Source organism: Trichechus manatus, unplaced genomic scaffold, assembly GCF_000243295.1.
Source record: "Trichechus manatus latirostris isolate Lorelei unplaced genomic scaffold, TriManLat1.0 scaffold00032, whole genome shotgun sequence".
Taxonomy (NCBI): Eukaryota; Metazoa; Chordata; class Mammalia; order Sirenia; family Trichechidae; genus Trichechus; species Trichechus manatus.
In genome coordinates, this window is record NW_004443968.1 from 9,073,161 (window position 1) to 9,086,081 (window position 12,921).

At 38.8% G+C, this 12,921-nt stretch overlaps 2 protein-coding genes across 14 annotated transcripts in view; both read right to left on the reverse strand.

Moving 5' to 3' along the window:
• Positions 1-12,921, reverse strand: part of ARB2A (ARB2 cotranscriptional regulator A) — a 483,138-nt gene that overhangs the window by 129,345 nt on the left and 340,872 nt on the right. The gene's annotated exons all lie outside the window — the stretch shown is intronic.
• POU5F2 (POU domain class 5, transcription factor 2) lies at positions 236-2,535 on the reverse strand. Its single transcript, XM_023730117.1, is given in 5 exon segments — positions 236-918; positions 920-1,182; positions 1,185-1,235; positions 1,238-1,489; positions 1,492-2,535. Coding segments are annotated over 5 exon segments (1,074 nt in total). The 5' UTR covers positions 1,919-2,535; the 3' UTR covers positions 236-837.

A 12,921-nucleotide genomic window follows, 5' to 3' on the forward strand; every position in this document is an offset into this window, starting at 1 on the left:
CCGTAAAACCAAATGAGACTAACGAGGTACAGGAGTCCAGTGACAAGGGCCAGAAGGCAGAGGGGGACAAGGAAGCTGGTGATAGGGAACCCAAGGTTGAGTAAGAATATTGTTGATGTGTTGTGAGATTGTTAACCACTGTCATAAGGCAAATGGTGTATCTTTGACTATGTGTATTTTCACCAAAAAAAAAAAAGGTTGAGAAGTTAGAGGGTTGACATGTTGTGGGGTTGTTAACCATTGTCATAAAACAATATGTGTACTACTGTTTCATGAGAAACTATTTGTTCTGTAAGCTTTTACCTGAAGTACAATTAAAAAAAAAGATTAAAAAAATGATGGGGTCTTTAAACAAATTTTGCTCAGAAGTTAATACATGCATTCTTGGCTCAAAAAACTATTAAAAGAAGTAAACTCTATTTTTGCTGATAACTACCAGGTATAACGACACAATTAAGTTTCAGTGAACAGAGAAACAAACAACCGAAATCATCTATGTGTTGTTAAGGCACCTTAAAATCAATGCCAGGGAAAAACACAAAGCAGCAATAAACTTCAACTTCCCTCCCAAATTTTCCCGCAACAACTTGCATTACCACCCTCTACATATTTTTAACTTCTTCTTTAGACAGTGAAAAGAATTTAATGCTAAAAACCCTGAAACAAATCCCAGAGACTGGTTTCCCCAAGTTCCCTTACCTCTCCCGTCTTTACACTCCCAGGGAAGGTGATCCCTCAGCTTGAAAGCATGGGGAGGCCCAAAATGGTGGTCTGGGCAGAGAGAAGGGGTCCCCCCTTCAGAGAAAGGGGCAGAGTATATAGGGTTGTGAAGTAGGGTCACCCTTGGTAGAGGAAACCAAAATGGCCCTCCAGTGCCAGGGGAAAGCACACTCGTCCTCCTGAGAAAGGAGGCCCAACAAGCCCCCACATCCTTCCATGGGGAGGAGTCACTGATGCGCCAACTGTCCATTTTGCTTCAGTTATAGAATCAAACTCTGACCAGGTCCTTCTTTAGCTAAAGTTGCCCTGCGAAGAGGCTCATTTGCTGAGGCGCGGGCTTCAGGCACTGCAGGAAGAGTTTCTCCAGGTTGTTTCCGATTTGTCTCTCTCTGCTTGCCTGATTCCTTTTCCCAACCTGTGGCAAGATCGTCTCTATTTTGCCTAAGCCCAGACGGTTCTGATGTCCACTTCCTTTGGCCACATCCTCAGCAGTGGTCGCAGCTTCCACATGTTGGTAGGCAGAGCTGCTGGGCCTCAAAGCAGCACATGGTTGTTTGGCTAAGCACTCATCCAAAAAGAGCCCCCAAGGCAAACCCAACGTTGGCCTGTGAGAACCCCAGGGTCATCCCCTTCTACCTTAGCTCCTTGGCCAGCTGCTCCATCTCTCTCTCTATTGCTGAGACATCCTCTGGCAGCACCGACCTCAGGATGCACCACAGGACAATGTAGGGCTCAGGGAAGGCGCCCACAGCAGGGCTCCGGAGCCAGGCCCCGCCTCTCCCACTCTGAGCCAGGGTCCACAGGGTACCATACCACCCAGAAATTCGTAAAGGAGAGGAGCCAGGGCCCCCCCCCACACCTCAGGGCCTGAGCAGACCCCTGGTCCAACCCTCGACCTAGCCATCAGCCTGCCAGGGGGCCCCTGGGCACTCAGCCAGGTCCAAGTGTCAAGCCACACTGGCATGGACCTTATGGACCCTCCCCTACCACTGCCTGGCAAGATGGAGAAGCAGCTTCATGGCCTATGTCCAGCCTTAGGGTAAGACAGCACCTCAAGCCTAGCTGGGAGTTTGGCAGGAACTGACGGCTCTTGTGGCTTCAGAACAGCCAATGCCTCGCCCTCGGGCCCACGCTCACTCAGAGGGAGGAGACTGTGGTGCAGGGTAAGAGAAACTGAGGCCTTTGCTTCAACTCCCATTGAGGTGCAAGGCTCCTTCTTGGGCTCTACATCCCCAAGCTCTCAGGGGTCCCTTAGTCGCTGCCTCCATCTTCTCTCCCTGAAAGATATCTAGGCATCTTATTTACAGCTCTTCAGGAACCCTTCCCCCAAGACCTCTGCATACCTTCTCAGCTTTACAAATATTCATTAAACATCTATATGCCAGGTAGTGAAAACCTGGTGGCACAGTGGCTCAGCGTTTGGCTGCTAACCAAAAGGTCAGCAGTTAAATCCACCAGCCACTCCTTGGAAACACTCTGGGGCAGTTCTACTCTGTCCTATAGGGTTGTTATGAGTCGGAATCGACTGGCAGCAACGGGTTTGGTTTTTGGTGGTTATGCCAGGTATTACCGGGACTACCCCTCAATTCATTAACTGTCCCCTCACTGCCATAAGCACTGCCAACAGTCCCTACCTGCATATTCCTATATGCCAAGAAACCTAGGTATCCACACCTGAATTTCTAGTTAACATCAGTTTACAGATTTTACTCCCTCACTGGAGTTGGACCAATAAGCAAAATCATGATAAATGGAGAAAATACTGAAGTTGTCAAGGATTTCATTTTACCTGGATCGACAATGAACACCTATGGAAGAAGCAGTCAAGAAATCAAAACATGTCCAGACTAATGGGGCACAACAGTCCAGGGACAAGGACTAGAAGGCAGGAGGGGACAGGAAAGCTGGTAATAGGGAACTCACAGTTGAGAAGGGACAGTGTTGACATGTCGTGGGGTTGTTAACCATTGTCATAAAACAATACGTGTACTAACTGTTTAATAAGAAACTATTTGTTCTGTAAATCTTCATTTAAAGTACAATTAAAAAAAAAAAAAAAGAAAGAGATCAAAAGATGCATGGCACTGAGCAAATCTGCTGCAAAAGACCTCTTTAAAGTGTTAAAAAGCAAAGATGTCGCTTTGAAGACAAAGGTGTGCCTGACTCAAGGCATGGTGTTTTCAATTGCCTCATATACACGTGAAAGCTGGATGAAGAAGAACTGATGCCTTTGAATTGTGGTGTTGGTGAAGAGTATTGAACATACCACGGACTGCCAAAAGAACAAGCAAATCTGTCTTGGAAGAAGTACATCTAGAATGCTCCTTAGAAGCAATGATGGCGAGACTATGTCTCACATACTTTGGACATGTTATCAGGAGGGATCAGTCCCTGGAGAAGGACATCATACTTGTTAAAATAGAGGGTCAGTGAAAAAGAGGAAGACCCTCAACGAGATGGACTGACACAGTGGCTGCAACAATAGGCTCAAGGATAACAATGACTGTGAAGATGGCAAAGGACTGGGCAGTGTTTCGTTCTGTTCTACATAGGGTCACTATGAGCCGGAACAGACTCGAAGGCACCTAACAACAACAATAACAACAACAACATGTCTCTATCTATGTCTACATGTAGGCCCAAATACTGAAACCAGTCCATCTATAAAATCACACAGAAAAGGTTCATTAACGGTCTAAAGACAATAGTAGAATGAAATGTTTTTAGTGAATTGAAAAAAAGTGAGTTCAACTGAATTTGAGTAAAGTTTTATTATATTAACTGAGTTTAAACATAGTGATTAAAAACATTTACTGAATTAAAAAGTAAGGTTATATTACCTTGACAGATTTTAGAATTAACTTGTGTGCTCTTGATTAAGGCTTCTTTGTACTTGGTCAATCTTGCCAATGTGCACATCTGCCAGTTTATGCATATGTGCTGTCACAAATAAAGGCCTATATTTTAAGGGATGTCAACATCTTCTTAAAAGTATACTTAATATGCTATGGCAATGGGGTGACCAGGGAAAATAAGCAGAAGCATAACTAGTTGGAAACAAATAAAGTTCAGAAGAATGCGGGTCATGGGAATGCCAAAGACAACCAGCACTGTTTTGGCCGGGGTGCTTGAAAGGCTAATCCATCACCTTCAGAAAATACAGGGACCTCTTAGTAAGTGATTAGATTACAATGTAGGAATCAGGCCAGTCTTATCCTTAGGGAATTACAAGGTAAGGATAAGGAAGACATCGTCCCAGCCCTCAATGCATTTATAATCTAAATGGGGGAGAAGAGAAACTGTCAGGAGAGCAGGACAGCTATACTTGCTCAAAGAGAAGTTAACAGTTTTCTATTATTAGGATCTTTGGTATTCAGAGTTAAGTTTTAATCAGAAAGGCACAAAGTGTTAGGATTTGTATTATTGGATTCTCCTCAAGTAGTTCCTATTCCTTTGCCAAATACTCTGGACCACAGTCATCTCCCTACCCTCTGAACTTACGGACTTTTCTACTCAGATATATCTGCTGCCTTAAACAGTCAGCTGGAGTTTCATGTCTTAGCTCTTCAGCTAGGAGATATGGAACTCAAATGCCATTTTAAAACCAGAAAACCAAACCTGTTGTCATCGAGTCGATTCTAACTCATAGCGACCCTGTAAGACCAAGCAGAACTGCCCCATAGGGTTTCTAAGGAGTGGCTGGTGGATTTGAACTGCTGACCTTTTGGTTAGCAGCCTGAGCTCTTAACCACTGTGCCACCAGGGCTCCAAATGGCTATTACAGATATGATAATTTTGTACTTACATGTCAAACACCGTGCTAATGCATGAACCACGCATTAGTATAGTAAGAGAACAAAAACACCTATGTCATCTTGGTCAATTATTTCCTTAGCTAGGAAGGTGATCCTTGCTTCCTCATTTCTCCAAATGCATATCTCCCAAAGCTGATCACGCAGATAAAGAGATGATATTTCCAGATAGAGGAGGACTGGACTTTGTTCAAGGGTGTGTGCGAAGTTTCACTTCTCTAGTAGAGACTCCAAAAAATACTTTTTGAATGAAATTAAATCAACAGAACAGACCAAGAGATTCAAGAATGATACACAAGTCAGACAGAGAGAGCAAGGCAGACTAGATGGTGCTGATCTTAATAGTTTTCCCCACTTTGCAGGCATCCTAGTAAGTTAGCACCGACCAGTTGTCAGGGGTAAAAGCACTGTCACTCTGAAGGGCAGGAGTAGGTCCCCAAGGACCACATTATTCAAGGAGCAAGGCAAAATGTAAAGGTAGGAGCCAAGATTCAGAGACCAGGCACTGGGAGGCCCCTCTCTGGGTCTAGGAAGTTAAGTCAGGAATCCAGGAAAACTCTGGCAGCTGAATACTGTAAGACAGGCAAGAAGCTTCCCACCTCACAGTGAGAGAGTTAACACCACACATTATAACAAATTTAGTTCACTGAAAACTACCTTAAAATACACTGAAATGATTAAACTGTCAATCCTTTGTATAGGTTTTTAAGTACAAAACTATATATGACAAAATGAGACATCAAAGATAAGTTATGAAGGTAAGAAAAACTGATACCTGAAAGTATAGTACATACAATAAGAACATTAAAGTTGCAATAACATGGAAATAGAACTAATCAAATTAGTGTAGTCACTCAATAGAATCATTTACTGCTCTATGAGAAAAATTTACATAATATGTAACAATAGCCCTGTTTGGCATTGGAGATAATGGAGGGTAAGAATACGGGCAAAAGGATAGCTCTTTATGAATAACAAGACGCTTGTACTCTTCTAAATTACGCAGAGAAAAATTAGAATGAATAGTATTGCTGGCACAGAATTTCCCTGATTTGCCTAATCTCATATGAAGAATATGAAGGACATTTTTTTTTTTGTTACTTCTTTTGTTGCTGTTCTTTTTATTATTTTTAAAAATGATTCTGCTCTGATGTAATTGCTGCTTGAAAATAAAAGCTCACATACAAATATGGCACTTACAAATATGACATGACCACATACAGGCTACAAAGAGATTTAGACTATACAAAGAAAAATTCCTCCATTTTATTTTGTAGATCCGAGCTATAAAATTCCTGTGCTATTAAATAATATTAAGTATATAGACCCTATAGCCTTTACCAGAAGGCTTACAGAATTTTAAATATCTGTAGAAGGCAGGAAAAGTAGTTGAGCTTAGCAGGGCAGAGTTGAAAGGTACTGTGGTGATGAGTCAGGTATATTCATAGATACTCACAGATAGATCAAGTTTAAAGGTTCTTGCTATGCCAAGCAGGACTTAAACAAACTTTTTAGCTGAGTTTGCCCTTGTTACAGAAGAAAAGCTTTAAGGATGTTCTTCCATTGATTACTCTAGTCAGAGCGCAGTTCCTCACTGTCTTCCACATTCAAATTTGCACTCTGCTTCTACTTCAGAGTAGGAACTACAAAACTGGTTTAACGAAAAATTTTCTGTTACATTGCACAGTAAAATACACCCAACAGAAACGACAGCTTATGACCAATGAAACTAGTAATTCAGCCTGTGACATGGGCTCAGAGAAGTAGAATAGAATTTTTGTTTACTGCAGATGACTCTTTCAGGTGCTAGGAGAATTTTCTTTTAAAGAGATCCCAAATTAATTGGTTTTGGTGGCAATACCATCACAAGATTGGGGCCTCTGTAAACTTCCCTGAAATTTCTTTAAGAAACTGTGAACAGAAGTAAGTCAAATAGAGGTATTCACACCTTTTTAAAAAACAAAACAAAACAAAAAGCTAAACTTTTCCACTAGGTAACGTGAGATGCAGTAATGACCGTGAAAAATTCAAGAGGGAGCACAAGACTAAAAATTTTCAGTGGAAATTTTCTAATACTGTAACTTTACCTAAAAATATAGATTAAAAACTCCTTTAAGCATTTTAAACCTGACAAAACCCTTTTGCTTTAGACACGGAGGTAATACAGTATTTGGTCAGTTTATCAAATTGAGTCATAACCCAAAGTCTCCTCACTATGATTCCAAAGGTCTTAAAGAAAAACCAGGTTAGCACCCTCTCCTCTGAGCACATTATGCCCCAATTCAAACTTATCTGTCTAGAGTGCACTCCTTGAGTTCTCAGCAGCCTCCTCTTCACTGTGTGCACAGAAAACATGGCAGGGCTACCTGATGAATGTTTCATCTTCTGAAAGCCTCAGAACTCAAGGAAACATATCAAACCAACTGTGAATGGAAAGCTGAAAGTAAGACTTCTATTGTCATTATTTAAGGTAAATTTTACTCATTACTTTTTTGAATATTCAATTATACATCCACATGGTTCAAAAAAGTGCAAATGGTGATAAATCAGAGCATTTAAATTTAATTTTTGTTTTGTTGCCAATAATGGGGTATGGACCTGGTCAACTTCCAGCTAGACTTTTACATTTCGCTTACATAGAATTTCCTGTAATAATTTAAATTCAAGAAAGATTGATCTTGTATGATTGACAGAAATATAGCTGAAACATAAGGAAGAAACTGATGAATTTAAAGGCAGGCAGGTGTCATTTGAAAGGAAGACGATGTATTAAAGAACTGATAGGTGTTTCAGAGGTTGAAGGAGAGTATGGAACAATAATAGGACATTAGCATAAAGAATGAAAGGGAATGGGTTTGCATGGAATTTAAGAAGATTTAGAATTAAAGAAATAGGGTAGAATACTGAAGAATAGTAAAATGAAGAGTTTAAATACTGCACTTCTATAGAAGATATAAGGACATCCAATATCCTCTGAGAATAACCCTATGACAAGATGTGATGAAACAGCATTTTGACAATCTAGAAAATACAGCGACAGAAACAGGAGAGAAATGACAGAAAGTTTTGAATTCTCAAACATTGAAAAGCAATGAACAATTTCCCTAAAACTATGGTACTAGACTTGCTGGGCAAAATAATTGCTAATAATGATAGCAACTATAGGCAGTTCTCACTTTGCAAGGCAGTGTGGGACCATACAAACGATCGTGTAAGCTGAAAATGCAAAGTGAAAAAATGAGAAAAATTATGATTGTTCCATGACCTTCAAAATTTTTTGTCAAAACATTAAAATGTCTCTTACTGTCAGTTATAAATGAATAAAAAACAAACCAAACCTGTTGCCATCCGGTCGATCAGACTCCCAGTGACCCCATATGATACAGAATAAAACTGCTCCATAGCGTTTTCTTGGCTGTAATCTTTATGGAAGCAGATAGCCAGGCCTTTCTCCCACAATAGGGGAATGAAAAAATAGTAAAATTAATATTTACTTAGTACACTATAATTTAAAACATTAGAAATATTGAGAATTAAAGTATTTCATTTCTTGTAAAACTTATCAAGAGTAGTTTGAACAGTACTTGCCTCCTTCTCATCACCTAACTTATGATATGGTGTAAGCATATTTTTTCTATGCCTTGGCAAAGTTAAGATCAGCATCCTCTATTTTATCCTTTCCAGTCGTGAAGCATCTCCAAGAGTTCATTTAATGTGAGGTTTTTTGCCGGCATCACTTCCTCTGGGACACATTCATCCTTTTTGTCACAAACACTTTCCAATTCACTTCCAGCATTTTTGTTTCTTTGCTGCACTTTCATCTTTCCTGGCCAATTCTCTCTTTCGATGATCTATTTTTGTAAATTGTCATGAGGGTTTATCACTGCCAGACAGTGCTAGCTGCGAGAACTGAGTAACAGATGCACAGTGACCAATCATCGGCAGACATTGAAAGAAATGTTGTGACTGGTCACCGATCATGATGTGCATCTGCTATTTACATAGAGATTTGTAGACTGAAGGGCTAGTAGCAAAGTCTGTACTTAATGCAATTATTCACAGTTAATGTAATATGGTAACTGAAATTTGAACCATGTGTTTGGGGACTGGTGTTATTTAACTAAACTGTGGTAAGTGAGGAACCCTGGTGGTGCAGGGGTTAAGAGCTTGGCTGCTGACCAAAAGGCTGGCAGTTGAATCCACCAGCCGCTCCTTGAAAACCCTATGGGGCAGTTTCTACTCTGTCCTATCTGTCCTATAGGGTTGCTTTAAGTTGGAATTGACTGGACGGCAATGGTTTGGTTTTACAGGTGGTAGGTGAAATTCATGTATGTTAGAACCGTGCAAAGTGAGGACTGACTGTATTTATTGAGTCCTTACTATATGCTAGGTACGATATTAAGAGTTCTGTAAGGATTGTTTTACATAATTCTCACAATAACCCAATGGGATAGTACTAGTGTTCCCCCATTTTATAGACAATGTCACTGTAGATCTCCATCTGGCCATGTAATAGAACTAATTCTTCATATATTAGGGAGACTACAAAATGGCACAGTCCTAATCCAAAGAACTTCTTCTTAAATATTAACTAACTTACATCAGAGAGTTTGTGATAAGTAACATATATTCATTCGGAACATATAGCTAGAATAAAAAGTCAGATTCTTACAAAAGTATGGAAGGAAGGTGGATACTTTCAGAAAACGCACCAAGTTTTAGATTACACAGGAATATTATTTAATAGAGGAGGGTGTCAGTGAACTAACAGTTACTCTTTGGTCCTGAAAGAGTTCATAAATCCTTAAGCTTCCCCTACCCCACTCACCTCCCATTTAGTGGTCATCCTCTAAGAATAAAGAGAATCTTTGTAATCAGCATAAGACTTCTACACAGGAGGCTGTGAGCTTCTTGAGGGGCAGGAGTCATCTCTTAGCAATTTTTACATCATCCTTAGAGTCTAGACTACTACCTAGCACCTATTAGATGCTCAGTAAATCTTTGTGGAATTAAAGAATAAATCTTTACAGTTAATTTCTCATCTCAACCAGAACCAAGAGTAACTGAAGTTTGGGATAAGACATGCTGATTAGTTTTTTCAGGGAAAAAAAACAACTAAAATAATTAATTGGTAAAAAATAATTAAATTTAGATTTTCAAAAATTTAAGCTCTGCTCCCTATGTTGATTTTATATGATTGATACTGTTTCTAAAGAAAAGCAAAACCAAAAAAACTCTGGGGGATTATTCCTTCATAAGAGAAGTGCTGCAAAAACCAAACTTCGGTGGTTATGAAAGTCTGTATTTATCGCTGTAAAATTCAAACTGTGTGTCATTTAATTTCACAGATAGCTTTCCTATACATTGGTCACATTTAATTATTCGTATTGGTGGCCTTATGTTGTTGTTGTTGGTAGATGCTGTCGAGTGGGTTCCGACTCACAGCGACCCTACAGGACAGAGCGGAACTGCCCCACGGGGTTTCCAAGGAGCGGCTGGTGGATTCGAACTGCCAACCTTTCGGTTAGCAGCCGAACTCTTAACCACTAAGCTACCAGGACTCCTCTGGTCTTATATTAGCAATGTCTTATTTTAAATTTAATCATGTTCCCTCTGGAAACAAAACAGGAAAGACATGGCTACCATGTAACACAAATTAAAATTGAAAGAAGACTATATTTTCCTGAAGACAATTTATTAAAAGAAAATAAAAGTAAAAATCTGATTTTTAAAATATTTCTTCTTAAACATTAGCCAGTAGCGAAAGAATTTCTAACCCAATATTAATTTTAGAAGGCAATTAGAAAATTTTAATTTAGGGTCTCTTATCAAAAGTTTCATTATAGAAATCATTGTTACAGGAAGTTTAAAATGGTGCAGATGTTTATTTGCCCAAATTTTCAACAAATCACTTTTACAGTATTTTAGAAATTAAGAAAATATGCAATACAACTGAATTCTGTCAAGGATTGTACCATGCAGTTATCTAAAACACCTATAAACTAGTTTGTATACAATTTCTTTACTGTTGGTACAAAATATTGAATAGTTAGGGTGATATGTATATAGTTGAGAGACATATTAACAGATAATATGGACAGCAATACTAGTACAAATTCTCAGAGAATATTTAGATATCAAATATGAATTAACTCAATTTTCACACCTAGAAACTGAAGTCATTGGCCAGTTAAACTATCTCTCAAAATATATCTTTAAATAGAAATATTTTCCTATAAAAATGATTATATTTTAAGAAATATGATGAAACAGAAACTTTAAAATCTATTCCTGCTTTTAAAAAGCTGACAGTCAACTTAGAACATTTTGAGATCTTCTGAATAGAAAATGCTTGGCCTATCTGTAGTGCCTAATGTTCTCTTTGAATTTTCATTTTAGTAGCAAAAGATATTCATTGTAGATGTTCCAACTCACCTCTAGGAAACAACAGAGTTCCCCTAAAGAAGTATGGTTTGGGAGCATTTTTGTCACTAAACAGATTATCACTGGTGAATTAATGTCAGTCTGTCTGCGACAAGATAGACTGAGCAGGCAGAGAGGGTGCAGACTGGAGCAGGCGGAATGTATAGGCAAGAGCAGATGGAGACCTGGGGCTTGAGGGAGGCACGTATTACACAGTCAAAGAGAAGTGAAGCACAAGTGGACCCAGGCAACCACACAGGTCAGGCAGGGGAAAACAGAGCTGTGTGAGCTGGGGGAAATGTGAGTTTACTGGCTGGCGGGACAAAGACTTTCTAGGTGCGGGAGCCTGGAAGCCAGGGAGACACAGAAGGAAAAAACTGTGAGAAAAGAGCTGTACATGGAGACTAAACCAGATGAGAGAGAGTCAGAGTACAATATACAGACAGAGAGAGACCCACCGAGAGCAGGAACACTGACAGCTGACAGGGGGAAGGAGAAATAAAGGACAAATGAAACACAGGCAGGTATGGGAAGGGAGATCAATACTTAACATATGGTAAAAAGGATGAAAATTTCTGTCTTACGTACCACTGATCCTTGACTTACGTTTCCAACAATTATGAACATAGTGTTCAGAGCTATGAGGCAGTACTGAGGGAAGTTCTTCCATATTAACTCATAAGATAATTTTCAACAAATATAAATTCATATTATTCAGTTATTTATGCAAAAGAATTACAAAAATAATTAGTTTTAAATTGCTTTATCTTTAAAAGGAAGAGTTAGCTCAGTAAAGGAGAGCTGCCACCTTTACTGCCAAATTCTTCAAAGGATTTTTCACAAATTGGTTCATAAAGCTGTAAAAAACATGGTGGCTATTTTTAATTTTTTTTAAAGTGAAATTTCTGGAGTGGGGCTAGTGATATTCACTGTGATTACTAGGAAACTGAAAGAGTCAAAATCACAGGGTAATATTAGACCTGATTAAATATATATATAATAAGGACAAATGTTAGTGAACTACATAAATGAAGATCACGTATTTAGATAGGTTATCTTAAATGGTTCTCTAATCAGTTATTTCCCCAGTTCCTGATTCTAGCTATTTCTAATGAATGAGTCACTGAAAACACAAGAATTCCGGGTGGTCAACTTTTAGAATACTCATCCCTTACATTAACTAATAATTATAAGGTAGCATAGAACAACGAATAGGGGAAGTAACTGATGAAAAAAAACTACAAGGCCAATTTTACACTAATGAACAAAAATGCCTGAAAAGTGTTATTTAGTTCATGAAAACATCACTTAAAGGATTAGGATACATATCTTTTGAGTGGAAAGGGAAATGCTACAGTGCTTGAACAGTACGTGTAGTCATAAAGTTGTACAGATTCATATATGCTAATATGCTTTCAATTTAAGATCTGTTTACAAGGCAAGTATAGATTTTCAATTGCCTAATTAATTTGAGCTGTGTCTAAAAACATATTAGACAACTCAACTTGTCTACACATTCTGAATGACAGCACATTCTAGAAGCAATTACTGTTGATTTTTCACCGCTATCTTTAGAAGGAAGTGATTATTCACTAACAATGAAGAGATATAACTCCTTAGTGTCATTTCCTCAAGAGGTATTTTCAGCAATAAAGTGAAGTGAATATTTAGCAAATACTCAGTAAGTTTAGTCAGTGTAAACAGTCAATCTGGATTATTTAAGCAAAGAAAAATTAAGGTTACATCAGTAGGCTGTCTACAACTCACATTCACCTGGTAATTGCTAACTTACCACTTAAACACTTTCTGCTGGGAGAAATGGGGCTTGATAGTTAGGAATATGTTATCAATGGCCCCCTTCTTATATTTCCAGTACCAAGACAGACCCATCTGAATACAGTAATTTTTCAAGTTTAATTCTTAACCCTAAGATATCTACTAGTTGCTTTTTTTTTTTTTTACATTA